General features: G+C 40.4%; 1 protein-coding gene across 3 annotated transcripts in view; it reads left to right on the forward strand.

Annotated features, from left to right (window-relative positions):
* Positions 1 to 22715, forward strand: part of AFF3 (ALF transcription elongation factor 3) — a 564644-nt gene that overhangs the window by 122809 nt on the left and 419120 nt on the right. For 2 of the 3 annotated variants that reach the window (XM_081831995.1, XM_081831997.1), the window contains 2 exons: positions 6087 to 6207; positions 7245 to 8093. In XM_081831995.1, coding sequence (XP_081688121.1) covers positions 6087 to 6207; positions 7245 to 8093 — 970 coding nt within the window. Of the gene's footprint in view, positions 1 to 3734; positions 3810 to 6086; positions 6208 to 7244; positions 8094 to 22715 lie in introns of all 3 variants that reach the window. The other variant, XM_081831996.1, reaches the window with a different exon arrangement.

The following is a 22715-nucleotide window of genomic DNA, read 5'->3' on the forward strand; positions in this document are numbered from 1 at the left end:
AACAGTCTTGCTTTTCTCTGACTGAAGAAGGGATTACTGATCTTTTATCATTTGCTTTATAAATAACAAGAGATGATAATTAGTTTGACTCATTAAGTTTAAAGCAATTGTTATAATTTTGCAGTGTTTGATTAAGTTTCTTTAATTATACACAGTTGTTGGTGTTTCTGCTCCAAAGAACAGGAGAGTTTCTATGAAACATTCTTCTCTCTACTTAGTGCCTTTTCTCCTTCCTGTTTGCCCCTGTGGCTGCCAGTGCATACTCCAGGGGCAGGTTAGCATTTTGTCCAAGGACTCTGAGTGTCAGAAGATTGTCTTCTCTGTGGTCAAGGTGTTCAAGGCCCGTCCTGATGCAAACTGTAAAGGAAGGGACAGGGTGTCTTTTATTCTTCCCTGCGTCCACCCTTCATTTATTTACTCCAAACCCAACCTGCTCCAGGAAGGGGTCAGATAACCTTATTTAGGGTAAGGAAGCAATGACAGGGTAGCGGTGGAGCAAACCAAGCAAATGAAACTTGAAATGTGGAATTCCAGCGGGTTAAAGAACTGGGCTGGTGTGGGGAGGGCAAAGGTCACCTCCTCCAAATACTGTCGAAGGCCACTTAATAGTAATTTGTGTATCTTGGACTTTTAAGCTCTTCTTCCCTTCGCTGTCCTCCACCTGCCCTTTCCTCAAGACCCAGCTCAAAGGCAGTCTTCTGCAGGAAGCGCTCTGGATTCCCTGCACTCCCTTCTGCAATGCCCCAACCACTTGCTGTCAACATGCTCTTTTAGAATGGGCCCCTTCCCTCTTCTCCTGTCTCCTGAACCATAGCTGCTCAGCAGCAGGAAAGGCCAGTCTCAGCTCTCATTGTCTCCCCTGTATCTCACACCATGGCTTTCAGGAAATGCTTTTGCACGGAAGTGAATTGTATTTCTGCTATATGAAGAGGAGAGTAGTTTTTAACCATGGAGAACATGGTAACTGTCTTCAAAAGATCGGTGAGAGGTGGTTCTCTCTCTTTTCCTTGAATTTACTTGTTTTCCAGACCTCAACTCTGGAGATATGCCGGTAGGTAGGACAGAGAGAGAGAGAGAGAGAGTGTGTGTGTGTATGTGTGTGTGTGTGTGTTTTAAAGAAGAAAACACTTTGACGATTCTAGTCAAGGGGTGCAATTAGCTATATATACCTTTGGCTGAAAGCTTCCTCCATGGGAAATGCGGTTTGTTTGCAGCGAATGTTCAAATGTAAACAGGCTGCATGTGGATGGGCTGGAGGGCAGAAAGCAGCCCCTCCTGGCCAGCCGGGCCTTCCGGGTCCAACCCAGGCTCCGCTGAGCAGGTGGCCCCACCAGCTCCAGCACCTGTCCCCCAGTAGGGCTGCATGGGCAGAAAAGAGCAGGCTGAGGGATGGGTAGGATTTGATGAAAATGCTGATACCAGCAGCCCTGGCTGGCTTATTACTTAAGAGTCTATAATTTTTAAATTCACTCATCTGTGCTCTAGGCCACTCTTCTGTATTACAAGTATATCCTTTTATCTTGTGGACTGTGGAAAGAAATTGATTTTTGTCTTTTGTTTTTTGGGGGACTGTAAACAATTTTAACAACCCAGCCTTTATTCCAGACTTTTCCTTTTAGTTCTCTCTGAATGCAAAGTAGCTTCCCTATGTCTCATTTGTCCTGTCTTGCTTTTATGAGGCTCACATTCACTGTTTATTGATAGTGCAGGCTTGTAGACATCAGGATTTAGGAAGTGTGCCCACCTTTCGCTCCTGGGTCGCTCCCCTTCCATGGATTGACATTGCTGTCCCTTCTACATGATGGCTTCTTTATGACACTGTTTTGATGATCGAACTCTTATCCTAAGTTCCTTGATCTTTAAAAAAGTTAGCCCCGTAGTGATATCCACCATCCTTGTCTTTCTCCAAGGGACATTGTAAGGATAATTTAGGGACCTATGTGTGAAGTATTTTGAGCTCAGTAGAAGGGAGAAGCCATCAGACTCAAAGGTATTACTATTATTTGGTTTCATACTGTTACCATATGATCAAGAATACATTGATTTTGGAAATGGTGATAATTTCATGTTTGGAATTCTATTCTACCTAATCAGCATAATTGGCTTTGGCCTAAACCCTACAGTTACCTCATTTTATAGATTAAAAACAAATAAAGGGAAATGATCAGAAATGTTTTTACTACATTTTTCATTGGCTGTTTTTTTTTTTTTATTCTAAAAATAAATAAGTCTTTTAAAGGGAGTTGATTAAAAAGGTTCATTTCCTGGGAATGTTATGCATCTGCAATAAATAATAAATAATACTGTAGCAGTTGGCTGCCTCCACTTTCATACAAAATAAATAAATACATTTGGTGACATACATTTGAGGAGTGTGATTCTTATAATTTTCATGGAAATAAGGAATAACTTTACAGATGATAGAGATTTTACCATCTGTTAGTAACAACAACAAAAAAATAACACAGCTCATAACATGAGGCTCTTACTGAGTCTAATGTATATATTGGCATGCCAGGAATCAGAATTCTCTACAACTTTAGTCAACCATCCCCAGGGAAGCTGACATGACTTCCAGCATGTCAGGGGAAAGGTTCCTTTGCTTCTAAAGCAAATGGCATGGTCTTTACATTGCTTGAATGGCAGAGGAGGGAAGAGGACTGAGTTTAATGGTGAGAGATCAAGAGAAAGGCACTCTCCGGAATTGTAAGTACCTGCACAGATTTCACTGGTAATTAGTGGAATGGTGGACTCACTGTCGGGAAGATATTGTCTTTATGAGTTAAAACATTTAGTGTTGGTAGAAAAGATAAGAGTTCAGACGCTTAGAGAAAGATGGCGGGTGGCAAGTCCAGACTTTCTCTACAATGACATTTGCTTTAAGCCGATAACATTTTAGTTTCCAAGGCCTGACATGACAGGTAGGGGTTGTGGTTCTAGTGAAGGAGAAGGAGTCAGGTGGGTCACCATTAGGGAGAATTGAATGCTCAGTGAAGGCAACAGAGCTGCCTTCCAAGGAAGGAGAAGAGAAACCAAAGGGAAGGCATTGAAGAAGTATTGGCTCTCTCTTTGGGTTTCCTTTGCTCTCTTCTGGAGAAGGTGGGGATGATTGTCATTTTTGGTCTTTCTGGTTTCATCTGGTGGCATGGAGGGCACTGCAGCACAAGCATCGTGGCCGTCCCGTAAAAGATGGCCAGCGCATTTCTATTAGCAGATGATGTGTGGGTGGTCCTGAGGGCGTTCAGTCCTTCTTAGTATGAGAAGGCATAGGCTGGGTGTGCAGGCAGAGCCTTGTTAGAGAACTTTAGCAGCAGGGGTGTGTGTCTTGGAGTGCTTATGGTTATCTTTAAATGGATTGGGGAATGAGGCAGGTTTAGTTAAAGAGGAGCAGCTTGCCTCTCCCCTCCAGCTTCCCCATATTTTGAAGTGATTCTTACTCCCTGACCCTGAAAATGTAGCAAGTCTGATAGCTGCCTAATTGATTATGGCTTTTAGCCTAATGCTAAACATCTAACCCATGGGGCAAAGCAGGTAGAGTTTATAAATTTGTTTTCATTGCTATACTCTGTATTGTCCCTCCCTTTTGTGTTACACCTCCTGTTTGGACCCTGATGTCCTGTGCCCTTTCCCCTTGGCCTTTGGCAGAAATGCTGACAAGCTCATGCACGTTCAGATACCAAGGGCTGATCAGGTTAAAGTGTTTCCCCTTCTTGTGGTGTCTACGTTTCTTACAGGGGTGAAGACATCTTAAACCAGAGGAATGACTCTCTAGTTGTGGAATTTCAATCATCAGCCAGCCGATGCAGGAGGTATTATTTTGGGCATGGGGGCCTCTCAGAAGCCCTGAAATCATCCTAAATGACCACCTGCCTGCTCCATGTCACATAAGGCCACTTCATGCATCACACCAGTCTTGTGTGTGTGTTGGTTTGATCTGCCTGAGGGCAGCGAGCATGTTTGTGGAAGTCTCTGTGCATGGAGTTCTGCACAGTAGGTGCTTCCCAGATGTCCGTACGTGCCGGAGAGGGGAAGAAGTGCAGTGCATGCAATGCAAGCTTATTTTTCTTACTGTGGATGCTGGTATTGGTCCCAAAGTGAGCAGGTTCATAGTAAAACTCGAATTTACTTCTTTGTTAAAGCTCACTTCATGCCCATCCACAGCATGAGTCGTGTGTTGTCAGAGCAGTCCCCATTTGAAATCCATGGAATGTTCATGAGAGCTGGGGTTTCATATTGCAAATGTCCACAAGCAGGGCAGGACAATCATAGCCTCTTCTTTGAACTGGAAGCCTGGTTCTGTGAATAAGAGTGTCATTTTCATCTTATGCCTCCCTTCTGCCAGTCACTATCACCGTAGTGCCCAGAGAGTTCTTAGTGATGGCGAAGTCGGAGCTGTGAGCCTCTCAGCTGGTAGGGCTGTGGCTGTAGCCTCCGTTTATGTGAAGGTCATTGGTTGGATTCCCCAATCTAATAACTTTGGGTAATGTACTAAAGATGAATTAAAATGCTAATAGGTGACATGTTCTGGGTATTTTAACATTCCCTAATCTTAAATGTAAATGAAGTGCCTTAGGTGTTCTCACAGCCTTGCTGGAAGCGTACTTAGCATTGCCCCTTAGCAAATTTAAAGTATATTCTGTCCCCCCGGGCAGAGCTCGAAGGATAAGCAGTATTTATTTTATGATCATTTTATTTGTGCCCTCTACAGCTACATGGCACGATGTTCTCTCTTATACTCAGGATAGCAATTTAGCTAAAACAAAACAGGACAAAACAGAATCTCGCTCTTTTCATACATTTCTGTGAACCCACAGCTCCTTTCATTATTAACATTTAAAAGCGGTACATTGGAGTTTGGGCACCTAAAGCTATTCCAAAGCCATTTTGTAGATTACCTTCATGTTCAAACCTTACAACGCCATGAAACATCCCTGTTTTATAATGAAGACACTGGGTGCAGAGAGATTGTGTGGCTTCTCCATCATCATGTCGCTGGTTATGGGAGAACCAGAGTCAGTAGGCAGCTGTCCTGGCTCCCCCCTCAGGCACCTGTGTATTAGCCTCGGTGGGAGCTCGAAGCAAAACAAGGTCACTTAAACCAAATGCTTCTGCTAGGAAATGAAGACAATGCTCATTCTGAGGGACCTGCCAGTTCTCCACCGAGGCCAGACTTCTTTATATACTGAGCTTGAAAAAACAAGTGTATTTCCTTCCTTCAGTTAATGGGTCACTTCCTTATTAGTAGTTGAATTAGCCCCTTTATTTTCTCCTTATGAGGGGGAAGGAGCATTATTTCTCCCTTAGTCCTCCCAGTTATCTGGTGTCTGGTCACTTCATAATTGTATTTTGGGAGAATAGATATTAATTTTCTTTAACAAAAAGGCTGAGATCCTTGATGACACACCGTAATTCAATTTCCACTCTCTCCCTGCGTTTCCTGCACCCCTTCCTCCTGGCACATTTTTCATAGTTAGGAGGAGTGATAGTGTCAAATATATCAGAAGGAAGAATTGATTCAGTAGTAGTTTGACGACTTGACTGATTAACAGAGATCAGAAGAAGGCTCATAACTGTGAAAACCACTGCAGCATGGAGTTTTTACAGCTCTTTAGGGAGCTAGTTAATGAAAGAATCAGTACAGAAACAGCCATGCAAAAGAAAAAAAAAAAAAGAAAGAAAGACAAGAACAGGAGCATTCCCATATAACACTCAGAGGCTATGTCATAAGGGGAAATAGGCTCATAATTTCTATTTACACATCGCTATAATTACCGTCTGCCTTAAGATTACTTTCAGTCTTCTCCTGTCAAAGTTGCTTAGATATTTCCTGTCTTACATATCAGGCAGAGAGGTCTAGTACTGGTTGGAACTTGCCCTAAGGATTTTTTTTTTCCTCCTGAAGAATGTAATTATCAGACACCCAAGCTCCTACTGCTTGATTAGACTGGCTCTAATCTGATCCTTCTTCTCCTTATCACGGCCATTCGTCCATGAACCAGACTTCTGCACTCAGGTGAATGTTCCACTGGGCTTTAGCCTTTAACTTTTTCCTATGTGGTTGTTCTCTTCTCTTTCTTCTGACGCAGTGTCTATGAACCAGATAGAAATGTGTTACGGAGGAAAGAGCGAGAAAGAAGAAATCAGGAAACTCAGCAGGATGATGGCACATTTAATTCGAGTTACTCCCTCTTCAGTGAACCCTACAAGGTAGATGGTTTTCAGTTGTTCGTCTTCTCCCTGACTTGTACCTCTCCCCCTGTGATGACAGTCTCTCCTGGAAGAGTTAACCAGCCAAACTTCAGCTGCTTTTCTGCCTGTTCAGCCCAGGAAGACAGCTCAGCCACTCAGAATGAGGTCTTCTCCCACAAATCTTGGTGTCCAGTTCACACGACTTGACTGCCTGTTCCCTCAGTAAAATATAACTTTTGCTTCATAATGAGAGCTGCTTGCTGTGATTTTTTTCCATAGTGTAGACTTCATTTCTGCATTGATTTTCAAAGTCAATGCCACTTGTAATGTTTTTTTTTTTTTTCCTAAGCTATTCGGAAATAAAAAGAGGTTGGGTAACCTATTTGCCACACATGGGTCATACTGCGGTCAGGCTACCTGATAGGGTAATGAGAAAAAAACTGCTGGATTGTTTCTCATTTACACCAACGGCCAGAGATACAAGCTGTCTTCCAAAATGAAAGACCTTCTGAGATTTCACTAATATCTGAGGCCTGCACGGAACCATGGGTAGTTTAGGCTGGTGTCTCCTTGCACATTGAGCCCCGTGTTCATTTTAAGCTGTATGCTGACTTCTTCTGCCTGTCACTCTGGGTTTCTGACAAGAATCACTATATATTTAGAAATTGGCAGCAGAACAATTTGAGCCAAATTTAAATTTTTAAGAAAAGCTTCCAGAGGGACTATATAAAAGAAAAGAAACCCCAATCCTGGAAAGCCTTAATCCCGACGGTTTTGCGAAGCTACGGTGGTATATTTTCTGATTTCCGTAGCTGCATCACCCCACCAAGGATAGATTCCCTTTTGATGTAGTCTGAGGCTCTTAACGGCTTCCTGGTCCTGGCGTGATGCAGGGTGGATGGACTTCAGAGATGACGATTCTGATTTCATCTCCCAGCTCTCATTCTGAATGTGACAACCCTGACTCTGTGAGCCAGCACGGCACCTCTCCGTTGTCTCCTGTGTTTCTCTTCTCTCTAATGACAGGGTGCTTGTTGTGTTTTTCTTTTCTCCAGACGAACAAGGGGGATGAGCTCTCCAACCGGATCCAGAATACTTTAGGCAATTACGATGAAATGAAAGACTTTTTAACTGATAGGTCTAATCAGAGTCATCTCGTTGGCGTTCCCAAACCTGGGGTTCCTCAGGCTCCTGTGAACAAGATCGATGAACATTTTGTTGCAGATTCAAGAGCCCAGACCCAGCCCTCGTCTGTCTGTAGCACTGCTTCTTCCACACCAGCCGCTGTCCCCGCACAGCAGAGTAAGAGGGGCACCATGGGCTGGCAGAAGGCTGGGCACCCGCCATCGGATGGCCAACAGAGAGCAAGTAAGCACGGACACAGGTTGCTTGATTTGAACAGATCTGCTAACCCAAAGAACCATAATAAAAAACCTAACCAGTCTGTGTCGAGCCCCTCATCCTCATCTTCCTCTTCTTCTTCCTCTTCTTCTTCTTCTTCTTCTTCTTCTTCCAACTCAGCACACCAAGGCTCTCTCAGGACCTTGCTTGGAGATGGTGTTGGCAGACAGCAGCCACGAGCCAAACAAGTGTGCAATGTAGAGGTGGGTCTTCAGACCCAGGAAAGGCCACCTGCTATGGCAGCCAAGCACAGCGGCAGCGGACACTGTGTTCAGAACTTTCCTCCATCCCTGGCTTCAAAACCCAGCCTGGTCCAGCAGAAACCAACTGCATACGTGCGGCCGATGGACGGCCAAGATCAGGCTCCTGATGAGTCTCCAAAGCTTAAGTCATCCACAGAAACCAGTGTGCACTGCACGTCATACAGGGGAGTCCCGGCCACCAAGCCAGAGTCCGCCAGAGCCAAGGCCAAGCTTTCCAAGTTCAGCATCCCCAAACAAGAGGTGAGTCTTTTCTCAATGCCACCTACATGCATCTGAGTTGATCTCAGTGATGACTTGACAGTTATAAATTCAGTGCCCATGTTTCTTTATTTTCAGCGTGTGAACAACTTTGTGTGGTAGGATTTGTAGCAATCGCTAAAGGAGGATGTACACATAAATAATAATTTCTTAAAATCTCAAATTGATTATCATCATTTTTTTTAAGTTCCAACATATGCAGTTATGTGTCCATGTTCATTCGGGAAGGAATGTTTCCTTCAATATAGTTCAAGGGATTTTTTTTTATGAATGAGTCAGTGTCGACATGGATAGTATATATTAGAAATAAAAGTATTGTAAGGGCCATATATAAAGAGGTTAATTTTTATGTAAAAGAGTTCAGAAGTTCAACATTTTTGCCAGTTTTGAAATGTTCCAAAACGTAAAGGAAACTTCATAATGATTTTTAAAGTAATTATTAAATGACTCAATATTGAATATGGTGAATATTCAAATGTATCAGATGTCCCATCCATATTATAATACTTAAAATCCAGGTTAATTGATGTTAATCAAGTAAGGACTAAATGATCTTAGGTTATATGAAGAGAGTGAAATCTTTTAGTTCAGATTCTTCTGGTTTGCGTCTTGAATTTAATCTGAAGTATTTATTTATTGCATTACAAAATGTGTAGACTAGGTGTGTGGAATATGAGAACTCAAAAAGGCAAATCACATAATCACAGAGGTAGCAAAGAGTCTAGTCTACTTGAACAGTAAATCTGGATAGAAAATGAAGTCTTGTTTTAGAGAAACACATTTCATCCTATATTCCAAATTGATGACACTTGTCAAGAACACACGAAAAAGTATGCATGCACATTTTTTTGTTTTGCTGTGATGTGATATACTAACTAACATAAAATGTGAATTCTAGAGCATTGGACTTAGGAACTATTCAGTTTCGTCTTCCTTTTTGACATATTCGGTTTTAAAGATGGAATAACACTGTGGCTAGCATATTCTTTGTATCTTAATTTGATTTAATGACCAAATAAAACACAAAATGATTTGATGTTTCTTGTTGGGAGTCTGACAAGGCTGAACTTAATCATTTCTGAGCTGAGCTCTCACCTCAGAAAGCACCGTGCACCAATTGGGAGATCAACACAGTGCCCTTAGAGAAGATATATTTTTTTTAATTCCGAGATGTTTACACAGGTTCTAATGAGGAAATTAAGTGACATGTACACCAGTAACTCCTTTTGATTATTCGTTTATGATGGATTCCATAAAGTATTCTTAGGAATTAATAGAAGCAGCATATAACTTCTGCAAGCATTTATGTTTTGGAAAGTTTGTAGGAAACACATATGAATATCACCTTATAAAACTGAATTTATCAAGCCCTTTGATTTGTGTTATCATCATCAAATGACCTGGCAAATAAAACATGGCTTATCCTTGAACAGAGGTGACTATAACTGCCAGGAATCCATTATAATTTTAATCCCAATTGATTCCTTGTTAAAATGATTTTTATGTGCCAGAGAAACTTCAAATTTATTAGGTAGTAATTTATTTATTTACTTTGTAACCCAATGAGCTGATAAAGCCCTGGTTAAAAGCCCATTTTTGATAGCCAGTACAGCCTTATGCAGATAACTGTACAGTTTTCATTAGGCTTTTGGGTATGTCATTAATAATGTGGACACTTTCAGGACGCCCTTCCAAGACCCCAGATTGGGAATGACACATTGTACTACGGTTCAGTAATCACAGAAAGAGGGAAATGCCTGAGATAGAAAGTCATACCAAGAAAAATTAGAGCTTTTATACAGGAAGTGTTTCATTGCCCCCATGTAATGACATTGAGCCTGTCCGCTTGCTCCCTTCCTAACATTTTATACTGAATACTTTAAAGAGGCCAATCATGCATTGATAGAAAAGAGGTAAGAAGTGTTGTTCACAGAACAAAGTTTTAATTGGTGGATTTGTTTTTTTGGGTTTTTTTCTGTAGGGGAGATAATATAGTCCTTATTTTAGCAAAAAACTGTGTATTATGGAAAATATGGTAATTGAATTGTGCAGCACTTGTGTGTTGCGCTCCAGTCTATTATAATAAGAGATTGACTCTTTCCCAATTAGCAGCAGGGTAGTATCTATAAGTTACATTTCCTATCCTTCAGACTCAAAGAGTTTTTTTGTTTGCTTGTTTGTTTTACAGTACTCCAAGAGATTCAAAAATACCTTTTGCAAGTATATCACTCAGTGTTTATGGGGCATCCCTATAAAATGCACAATCGTAGCATAGAATTTTATCAGCTAATCAGATTTTGCTTTTTGAGGAAACATTTGCTTTTATTTTTTGGAGAGAATAAAACAAACATGGCAAATAATTAAGAAATATTAATGCCTATTTTTTTTACACAGATAGTACCTAGATGAAAATGTCCTCTTGATAGTACTGACATTAATTTCCAATAATTTAGGGAATGCGTTTTTTAGGGAAATTTACAGAGGCTGTGACCGAAAGGGAACTTTTTCATGACTTGACTGTAGTTTCCCAGGACGTTAGCTATAGAGTGAGACTTAGGCCTGTGTGAAGGATTTGGGGGCTAAAAGGAAGTGTTAGGTAAAAATGACGTAAAGACAATGGAGAGGCAAATATAGCTGAATAGGATTGTGTAGGTACAGTCCTCATAAGAAATCAAATCAATGACTAGGTATAATGCAATAGGAGAAATTAAAAAAAAAAAATCTAAGTTGTGATCTCTGCCTGCAAGAAATTTACATGAATTGAATAAATTAAACTCCAGCACTTAGCTTTTAATTTGCAATTTCTCTCGCGTACAGTCCAAACTAAATTTAAAATTGGCCTTCTAGTTCTAGAAAATTTCCTCACCTTCATAATCCTTATAGTAGAAAAATCTTGTGCTGTTTTAAAAAATTGAGAATTTGTGAATCTCTTTTGCCTGATTTTATACTTCATAAGTTCTTCATTCTTTTTCTTACAACATCTGCACTCTATCTGCTGCCATGGTGAATTATTTGTTATAATTCTTTAGTCTTCAATAATAGGTAATTAGTGTGGAAAAATTCAGGGCAATTTGATGTGGAAGTTAAAGACCTGAAGGGGTTTCTTTAACTGATACACCTGTCTCTTGGCTGGTTTTCCCCAGCTCAGTTTTGTGTTTAATGAAAAACATATTTTTGTTGTTATAGCTGACTTTTTTATTCTTGATGCCATCCCTCATTAAGTGAGCCTTCCCTGGAGCGTCACTTGGAAGTGTGACTAGTGTTAGGTGAGAGAAGAGACAGGGACATAAGAAATGACTGCAGATGCATTCTAGAACATTCTAGGGTAGGGCACACTAAATCTTATTTCCAGTCGAAGCAAATCATTTTTTGTTTCGCATACACACACAAAATAAATGTTTTGCCCTTAACATGTAATTCAAGATCCAGACACTGGGGACTATTAACCTAGTGGGGCAGATACAAGTTTTGTGGGACCTAAAATGTATACCGTCTTTGGGGTTTTCTTCAGTAAAAAAGGAGTAGAAAATTACCTTATACTTGAAATTTTTGCAAAAACAAGTATTAACTCATTGCTAGGGCCCCTCCTGGGGCCTTGGAGGAATCTTCGCTTAAGAGGCCCTGGAGCTTATGCATCATTAGCTTCATGCTGTATCTATCTTTGGCTCATGGAATAATAAGAAATTGTTATTAAAATGATAATTTTAGATTTGAAAAGAGTGCTTTATATTGGCCTCAAACTTGGTAGAATTTAAAAATACATATGTATATGCTAGGTGATACAGGAAGGCAGAAATGGGACAATCCTATAAAACAGGCCTAATATGCAGTGCTGTTGAGATAAAATATGGGAATATGGGCCTCACGGGCCATGAAGTTAGTTTGTTTGGCAAGTTTCAGCTTCAGTGGCACTCCAAAACATACACATTTTAGTTTCTGTTATTAATTTAATGAGCAGCAATGATTTAAGGCCGCCCTTGCAGAAGGGCTCTGATGGCTGAGAATAGAACAGATCTGAAAAGCCAGGGAAGGATGGAAGGAAAGCAGGGCCTGCTGCTCTTAGCTGAGTCAGTGATAAGGAAAGAGACACCTGAATTTGAATATAAATTAATAGACCGTATGTATATGAGGAGTTTTCCTAGTGGTTGATACACAGTGGTTCATCCACAAGAACAGAGAGACCATTTTTGGTTGATCAGAATTTCATTTGTTAAAATAAGTAATTAAATAGTTTAAGGTGTATTGATTAATCAGCATATTCATGACGGGCATTTTAAAATCACCATTTATACCATGAATAAGAGCAGAAAGATAAAGCACCATGATTCCACAAAATAGCTTCCTAGAAAAGCAATTAACTGATTTTTTTTCTAAGTTCACAGAAGATAAATGATTTAGGCTTCCTATTTCCTGTCACTCTTGGTTACCTTTGTATGAAAATGGATTTCTTCCAAATTAAAGTCGGCACCAGCCTGTCGGACGGGAAAGGCATCTGCAGAGCAATGTGTACATTACATATTCATGCCAGTCTAAATTTCTTAATTACATTTGAGATGTATAATGTTTTCAAATGGAAGTATGCTATCTGATTGCTCATTGATGAAATGAGGGTGTGTGGCCGGGCTGGCGACTCGGTTTCTCTGTCTGTTGTGGTTTCATCCTCCCCATCATCATCACCTCCGTCCTCCTTCACCCACTGCAGACCGAGGCCACGTCCTGTGGGACAGCAGGGCTTAGTAACAGCACAGATGGTTATGCTCCATGCTTCCTCCTCTCCCTGTCACGCACGCCGTGCGTTCTCTTAGAGAGGATGCGGGCAGCTTGTACCCCTTAGACTTAGAAGAGTAAAGACCCACAACTTTGATCTCAGATACTGGATGAAAGCACTTGTTTTCCATCTTATAGATGGGTCACTCTGAAGGTCATAATGAAGGCTGGCAAGTGGAAATGTTTCCATATTTTTTGGCACTTTTATGTTCAGCTAGTGCGGCCCTAAAGGTAAAGCACTTAGCCACTTAAAAATATCTTCCATTTCTGTAACCCTTTATTAAAATGTGTCTTGTGTTAAGGTGCCGGTGTCCTTTTCCATCCCCTTTCCTCTCTGGGCTCCTTTAGGTTCATATTATAAAACCACATTTTCTAGCCATGAGGTAGGAAACTACTCCCAGGGATGGAGGTGTTGAGAGCGAGACCCGGAGGGAGGCCATTAGAAAGCCCCACTTTACATTCCCTGTATATTTTCTCAGTTCTCATAAAGTTTCCTCTCCCGGAAAGCATCTGGACAGATTACGGGGCTGTTTGCCCTCAAACTGCAACCTTATGTGTGTTGACTTCAAACCTGGGGCTAATCAAGAGCCTAAGCCCTCTGTGTTTGGAGTCACTTGAAGAGATGGTATGTGATCCAAGAACCTCTCCCACATTGGAAAAACCATCACTGGACAGTCCAGTGACAAAAGCCTCTTGTTCTGTATCTCATCTGTTCTTGGTTGGAAATCCTGTGCACCCTCTCAGATACACAGGGATGCACGGTGGAATGATGATGGGTCTGCCAGGTGTAGGTTCAAATCCTGGCTCTGCCACTCATTAGCCATGTGGCGGGGAGCAAGTAGTTTAACTTCTCTGGGCCTCAGTTTTCTTATGTGTGGAGAAAATGATAGTATCTACGTGGCAGAGTTACTGGAGAGAGGAGTTGATCGATGAGTTGAAGAACGTCATGTGCTTAGCACAGTGATAATATGGTAAGCATTCAGGAAACATTGGCTGTGTTACCTTTACTAGAAATACCTCTGAAACGACAAAAGCAAACAAGATACGGAAGTGAGGATATTATTGGAAGTGGTTATGTGCGTGCGTGTGAACTAGAGAGAGAGAGGCAGAGAGAGGAGGTGGGAAGAAAAAGAAAAATGAAATTCTGAAAGTTCTTTTGTGTTTATTTGTTGGAAATAATGGAAATCTTGAAGACTGAGATTATCCTGGATTAATATAGCAAAGCCTAAGTGACGTGATTCTCTCTTATTTAATGCTTAGCCCCCTCCTGAGATTTTATTGCCAAGCCTGGGATCGGATTTCCTCTCTCTTTCTGTGTATTTGGCTTTCCTGAGCTATTATTACCTGTAGTAGAACATATCACACTTGAGCTTCATTTCCAGTTAAAGGAAATATAAAGTCAACAAGATATGGGCTGAGGAAAAGTGTTAAAATTTTCAGGTAGTAAGTATTGAGAATGACTCATTGAAACAGATCTCTTTGAAGCCACACAGTATTAAATGGTGTTTAATTGGGCCGAGCAGGAGAATCACTTACCCACACGATTAACCGGCGTTAGGAATGCCTTTATAGTAGAGGAGAGTGCAGTTTCCCTGCTGCTAGTCACACATTCCATTCTGTAGCTGCACACGTGACGAGCAGCCTGCGGCTACCCCTGGACGGAGCAGTTTTCTGTTTTGGCCAAAGGGCAGGCTTTAGGATCAACAGACATTTTCAGAAGTGATACTGCCTGGGACCCATCTCTGCAGTAATTGGCCTGATTTTAGAACAGAATGAGGAGTATGGCTTCTGGAGCTAGATTGTCTGACTTCGACTCTCGAGTCCGTTGGCTCGCCAGATGACCCTGTGTCTCAGCGGCTTTATCTCTGACACGGAATCATGATTGTACCTTTATTAGTGGGCCCGGGCTGCCGTGGCGAAGTACCACAAACTGCGTGGCTTAGCACAACAGAAATTGTCTCACAGTTCTGGAGGCCAGAGCCCTGAAATTAAGGTGTTGGTAGGGTTGGTTCCTTCTGAGGGCTGTGAGGGAGAATCTGTCCTAGCGCTCCTTCCCTGGCTGGAAGATGGCTGCCTTCTCCCTGCGTCTTTACGTTGTTTTCCCTCTACCCGTGTGTCTGTTTAAATTTCCCCTTTTTTTGTAAGGACATCAGTCATATTGGATGAGGGCCCACCATAATGACCTCGTTGTTAACTTGATTACCTACGTAAAGACCCTATCTCTATCTAAAATTTAAAATTGTGAGGGACACAATTCACTATAACAGTACCTGATAGCATTTGATAGCATTTTTTATGACTACTTAATAAGTTAATAGTTGTACAGTGCTTAGAATTGTGTGCCTGGCACATAGTAGGCACTTAAAAATCCACAATAAGAACTTATGATTCTTAGTATGATTATTGATAGTAGCTCTGTTTACTTCACATTTACCTTCTAATGTGCTCAGCCCTGGACAGTTTGAGAGCTCAGAATCTGGAAACTGAGGTGAGGTGATGAATTTCACTAGAATATGAATGTCGTAAAAGCAAGGATTTTGTTCTGTTCTTTTACTGCTTTGTTTACTGAAGCTTCCCTAACTGTGCCTGGCACATAGTTTGTGCTCAATAGGTATTTGTTGAATTAGTTAATTAATTTAAGGCTATGGGTGAAGGAAGTCACTCTCCTCCAACAACTGACCTCCTCTCCTTGGGGCATCAGTAATTCCTGCCAAACCTTTTATGGGAAGAGAAAAGCCAAACACTGCCAACATGTAATTTATAGCTGCTGTTACAAAGAGAAATAGGAACCATATTTACTGATGTATGTAAACACAGCCCATGTAAAATAAACCATGGAGCTATATGCTGGCCTCAGAAACAAAAGCCAAAGCAGGCCGGGGCTCTGCCAGGGATGTTATGTGCTCTGCCTCTTTTGCCTTGTTCTCCTTTGTTTGGTTGGTGTGAGTAAGAGCCCTGGCCTGGGGGCAGTGTGTACGGTGCTCTGTGTATGTGCGGCAGGCAGATGCTTCTGTTCTCTGACCACTATGATGTGAGCTGTAGCAAAAGAATGGAATGAGGAGGGTGGTGAGGGGCACAGGGGACAGTGCAGGGGAGACCACAGTTTCAAACTTTCTGCCATGTGAATTAAGTTTTAATGGATTTAAAATAGCCTGGCATACATGGAGCTCATAGAGGTACTCCTTGATGGCAATGGGTACTGATTCCCAGCATGGCTCTTTCTCTCTACATTTCATTTTGTGCTTCATGGATCTTGTTTCTGTCATGATTCCTATTTCACTTATTCATGGTAATGCATTATTTCATAACTTATGCAAACATAATCCGCATATTTATCCAGAGCTCTGTTTATTTGTTGTCTTGGAGACATATCCTTCAGAAATATTGCTGGTTACATAGCATTTGGGTCCACATAGCCAGTGGCATGCCTTTAATACACAGTATATGTTGGACTCCTTATCTGTGTGACAGAAGACTAAACAGTAGAAAATAGAAAAATGTGTACATTCAGTTTTGGATCTACATAAGCCCTGGGAACAAATATGGATCAGCCGCTCTCTTTCCCCTCCCCTCCAATTCTTAGATGTTTTGAAAACCTCACAGAGAGAGCATGGGTGATGGAAGGTCTCCTCCAGACCTCCTGTGGGATATTTGACTCCTCTCTGTGACATCCCTATTGAGGCTCTTCCTGTCTGTGTTCAGCCCCCACAGGTAAGAGGGAACTTTCTACCTCCTGGGGTAGCCTTCCCATCTGGGCAGCTCTCACCCTTCCTTACGTTGACCTACAAATCAACCTTCTAGTCACTTGCACTTCTTAGCTGCCGGTGTGCCCACTGGGATTTCACATTGCTGGCTCTTTCATTTGTGTTTGTGTTTTGTTATTAATTCCCATAGGTTTGGTCCTCCGGACAGTCCCTCCCTCAGGGTCACCCCATCCTTTTCCCATGGCGTCATAGTGATTTAAACACGAGTTCTCAGAGGAGCCTTCCTTGCCTCAGTATAGCCTATCTCGATTACTCCATTACCATTTTGATTTTTACCCTTTTATAATTTGTGGTAAGTATTATGGAAAAGAGTAAAAGTGGCTGGGTTCACACCTGTAAAGGAGTGAAGGGTTTGGAGGATAGGGAGTAGGTTGCACTATTAAAAAGGGTAGTTAAGGGGCACCTGGGTAGCTCAGTCGTTAAGCGTCTGCCTTCGGCTCAGATCCTGATCCCGGTGTCCTGGGATTGAGCTCCACGTCAGGCTCCCTGCTCAGCAGAGAGCCTGCTTCTCCCTCTGCCTCTCACCCTGCATGTGCATGCTCTCTCTCTCTCAAATAAGTAAGTAAATAAATAAATAAAGTATTTTTAAAAAAGGGTAAAGTAATCCTCATTAAGAAAGTGAGATTTGAGCAAGAAGAAGGTGAGGCAAGGTTAACAGGAAGGTATCTGGAGAAAGGAGTTAGTGGGAGTAGAGTGGATAGCTCAGGCAAAGGCCCAGGTGGGAACACACCTCCTCACCCTGTAATACCAACAGAACAGTGTGCTGGCACAGAATGCACGAGAAGGACGGAGGCAGGAGAGGAGCCCACATCATGTAAGGCCTTTAGGCCACAGCAAGGATCGTGGTGTTACTGTGGGTGAGAATGGGGAACCCTTAAGGAGTTCTGAGCACAGAGTGTCACGGTCTGACTTAGGTATTACAAGGATCGGTCTGGCTGTCAATGTTGAGAATAAACCGTAATGGGATAGAGGTGGAAGCAGGAGATCACTTGGCAGATTATTTCCCTAATCTGGGGCAGAGATGATAGCAGTTATAGGAGTTAGGTGGTAGCAAAGGTAATGAGAAGGTTGGATCTGGATATATTTTGGAGGAGAGTCAGGTAAGAATTGACTGGTTGGGTGACAGATGGAGAGGAATTGAGGACAAATTTTTGACTTGAGTAACTGTAAGGTAGAAGCTGCTTTCAGCTGAGATGGGAAAAAAGCAGGTCTTTGAAGAGAAGAGCAGGAATTCGCTTGAGCTTATTGAGTTTGAGGTGTCTATTAGACATCCAAGTGGACATGATCAGTACACACACACGTTGGAGCCACAAGCGTGGAATTCAGTAGAGAAGGAAATATGTATCTGGGCTGGAAGATACAGATTTGGAAGTGGTGAGCATACATGTGATAATGCCTTGAGGTTGGATGTGGTCACTCAGGGAGTGAGTGTGGCTAAAGAAGAGGGCTGAGCCCTTATGCATTCCTACATCAAGGGATTAGTGAGAAGAGAAGGTGCCGGCAAAGGAGACAGAGAAGAAGGGATCAGTAGGTTGGAAGAAATCAGTGCAGTATCTAGGAGACATGAGAGAGGATATCAAGAAGAGAAGGGAATTAGCAGTTTTAATTCTGCCGATGATGGATTTAGTAACATGGAAATCATCAGTTACTTCAAAGAGTGTTTTGGGGGCCAAAGTCTGAGTTTAAGAGAAAATCAAGAGAAGGAATTAAAGATGTTACATAGAGACAACTCTTTCTAGAAATTTTGCTGCAAAGGGCAGCAAAGATTTTGAGAGTAATATATCTTCATTATAAAAATTTGGGTAACATTAAGAACATAAAGGAGAAAAAAAACCATGTAATCCTGCAGTCTGGAAATGGTCACAATTAACATTTTGATATAGATTCTTCTGTTTTTTTTTCTATACTTAGACCTTCTTTATTGAATCGGGATGAAGCTATCATATATGGTTATTTTCCCAATTATTCTCCTTGCATGCCATAACCACTTTGCCATGTCACTGAACAGTCTTTGGCAAAATTCAGTATATGGTCTTTGCATCTCATTTAGTTGAGAATTTCAATGGTTTTATCCTATGCAGATACCATAATTTATTACATAATCCTTTTGTCAGGCATTTAAGCTGTTTTCAATTTCTTTTCACTATTGTAAATTATTATTATTATTATTTTTTAAAGATTTTACTTATTTATTTATTTGAGAGAGAGAGAGAAACAGCACGAGAGGGGAGAGGGTCAGAGGGAGAAGCAGGCTCCCCGCTGAGCCGGGAGCCCGATGTGGGACTCGATCCCAGGACTCCGGGATCACGACCTGAGCCGAAGGCAGTCACTTAACCAACTGAGCCACCCAGGCGCCCACTATTGTATATTATTCTGCAATGAATAGCCATATAAGTAAATTTGTGTAGATATCATATTTTCCAAGGAGAAATTCTTAGACATCTAATTTATAATTCCAAAATGAACAAAGGTTATCATGTATAATCTTTTGTGATTTTCTTTTCATGTTCTTTACCCATTTTTCTGTTGAAGTGTTTGTATTCTTTCTTACTGAGTTATGAGTTTTTAAAATTAAGAAAATGAACCTTTTCTAAATGTATTATAAGCAGTTCTCCCAGTTTCTTGATTAACCTTTGTTTATAATGTAGAAATTAAATTTTGTATCTTTCTTCCTTTTGATCTCTTCCTTTGTAATTATGGTTAAAAAGGCTATTTCCATAGATATATTAAAGAGTTAAATCTAATGTGTAAAACCATAAAGGAACTAGATGAAAAGTTAGCCATCTGGAATTTATTTTAATATAAGGTAAGCCTTTACTTACTTGTTTATTTTTCCCCACAGTCGTATTCCAGCATAAGCGATGACTCAGTCTGTCTTTTCTTTATAATTCAGTATGAAAAAAAGATAAATACTCCATCTTTATGGAATTGTGACGTCGCTGTGGGTAGGGATCCTACAATGTAATTTCTTAGAGACTGGAAATCTTAAATCAAAATGCTCCAGCCTTTCTTCAAGACCCTGGCATAAGTAATGCCACTGCCACAGTCTACTCCAATCATCAAAGAGTTTCCTTTCTTCTAAATTCCTATAGGGTCCATGTGTGTTATATTACCATATATTATTATATGCTGTTTTGTGTGCCTGTCTGGTGTCACAAATATATTGGAAGCTCCTCGAGCACAGGCTCTGCTTCTCATCTGTGTTTGCGCCATCACCTCGAAGAGGGTTCTGTTAGGTCTAGTACTTAATTATCTTGTTCCAGAGGTCAGGACTTTGAGTTTTTCCACCTGAAAAATGGAGACAAATATATTGTAACTGGTTTGAATGATGTTAGGTAGATCAGTAACAGAAGTAAAGACTAGAATGAAATTCAAGCATAGCATATAATCTGACCCAGGCTTCATCCCTATCTACTTATCAGACCTCTTGCTCTTTTCTGTGTATACCATTTTTCTTTCAAAAGTTCCTGGCTTTGCTTATGCCTGGAGTATTATTCTTTCCTAGTTTGCCTGCCAGATTCCTCCTTCAGGTCCGGTTCCTCTTATAAAAAATGATATTTGGAAATTAGAAAGTCACCGACCAGAATTGATTGTTGTTAATGTATTGGCATATTTGCTTTCCATCGTATTCTTTTTTTTATTTTTATTTTTTTTTAAAGATTTTATTTATTTATTTGATAGAGCGAGAGGGAACAGTAGAGAGAGAGGGAGAAGCAGGTTCCCTGCCAAGCAGGGAGCCCGATGCGGGGCTCGATCCCAGGACCCCGGGATCATGACCTGAGCCGAAGGCAGACGCTTAACCATCTGAGCCACTTAGGCGCCCCTTTCCATCGTATTCTTGATAGGTATCTGCTTACTTACTCATTGTTTTTGTTAACACGTTACATGCTCATTCAAATTATCTAAATAATGAAGAAAAATGAAATTTAAAAATCAACTCAAATCCCACCATCCAGAAAAAAATTGCACAAACATAAGATGAATTTCATTCCGGACAACATTGTCTCTCTTTCTTCACCTCTCTCTTTTTATATTTCTTTAGTTTCACCAAATTTGAAGACTCTTGAGCTTCCATATATGTTCTTCAAATATGCCCATCCTGTTACTTCTTGAAAATGGTTTGCTCTGTCTGCTTGAATGCCTAAAGAATTATTTCTTTAAACTTCTGCAGCTTAATCAAAATATGTCTCAGTATTGAGCATTTCCTGAAACATGGATTGCTCTTTCAATCTTTCCAGATTAGTACATTCTTCCTGTTCAGGGAGTTTTTTTGTATTAAGTGTTTACACACATTGTTTGTACACACTTTTTTTGATTTGCCTCTTAAAGGAATTACTCTTGTGTTGAATCATCTTTGTCTTTATCTATTAGTTCCATTCTAATTGCTTTGATCTGTATTTTTTTCACATGTATTTACTACTATTTTCCTAAGCCTTTCCTACATGTCAGTGATCAGTTTTTGATACCTATTTTGTTTTTCACTATGTCGATTTTGTTTTCATTAGCTCTATCACATGATTATACAATTTTGTTAACAAAAAATTGTGGCCCCGCCAATACTTAAGTCATTCTCTTCTAAGAATTTATACAATTTTACTTCTCACTTCTATTTTATTATTGTAAGATTAGTTTATTGTTCTAATTCAGGGTTTTCATGAGAAAGTTAGAAATGAAGCTTTTCTTCGCTTTTACTATAAAATTTTGGTTCTTCCCTTTCATAGACATTTTCTAGTACCAAAATTCTCAGAAAAAGAAGCATGAACATGGTGCTGCTTCATGAGATGGATTCCAAAAACAGCAACTTAAAAACAAGACAAAAGCTTATTTTTCTTATATTATAAATCTAAGCTGGAATGGTGATTCTGGTCTGTGACATCCTATCATGGACTCAGGCTCCTTTTATTCTATAGCTCTACCATCTATAAGAGTGCTGCACTTGTCCACCTGATCCAGGATGGCCCAGGTTCCTTTTGAGCCCTCAGGAAGAGGAAGGGGAAGGGGGAGGGCATATCCTGTTCTTTAAAGTTTCAACCTGGAAGGAGCACAGACTATTTTCCCTCACATCGCATTGACCCCAAGTAGTCACCTGGCTGTCTTAGCTTCAAAGAAGGCTGAGAAATGCATCAGACTTTATGCTGGGTCACCATGTGTCCAGATGATTTTTTTTTTTTTTTTGTATTATGGGCAAAGGCATGAATAGATATTAGGGGAAAAAAGCAGCCTCTGCCCTGTAGTAGATATTACTTTATGTCAGTGGTTATTTAAGGGTTTGTCTCATGATTTTTGTGAGCCTTTCAAAAGAAGGAATCCTTTTCTCCATCCTCATTTCCCCAGTGCCTGAGTCCTACATATAATAGGTTGTTCAGTAGTTTTTTGTTAGATAGTTGTTTTTGAATTAAAATGACACAATCCATATAATTTTTTGAATTTCTGAATGAATGGGGTCTATAAACTCATAAAGTATTTTTAGAATATTATAGAAATTTTTGACAAAGAGGACAGGGCTCCCTATTATATTATTCTAGTTTGATAATTGTCCCTGAAATCAATGATAGCTACAAAGTATATGAATTTGATTGAAGTATAAATATAACCAGTAATATAGGCTCTTCTTACTCAATATGAAAATGTCTTTGGATAATAAGTGGATTCCTATCTAAATTCATGAGTTCTCTTATGACATTTGGGTTAAGCCTGAAATGGATTAATCTTTTTCTGATAAAGTTTCATAAGATGTGATTTCTCCGGTGACCATGTTTAATTAGATATTAAATAAACTGCTTATCTTTATACCAACAGGTTTTATGACAGCATTTTTTTCCTGAGCTGTATTTCACAGATTAAGTAGTTAGTAGTAGTAAAAAAAAAAATGAATAAATAAATTTTTTTGGTAACCATATATCCTTAGATTAGAAATTAAAACATGCCCACTTTTTTATTTTTTTTTATTCTTATGTTAATCCCCATACATTACATCATTAGTTCTAGATAAAGTGTTCCATGATTCATTGTTCGTGCACAGCACCCAGTGCTCCATGCAGAACGTGCCCTCCTCAATACCCACCACCAGGCC

This window comes from Leptonychotes weddellii, chromosome 10, assembly GCF_054177405.1.
Source record: "Leptonychotes weddellii isolate Sample4059 chromosome 10, ASM5417740v2, whole genome shotgun sequence".
In the NCBI taxonomy this organism is placed as follows: Eukaryota; Metazoa; Chordata; class Mammalia; order Carnivora; family Phocidae; genus Leptonychotes; species Leptonychotes weddellii.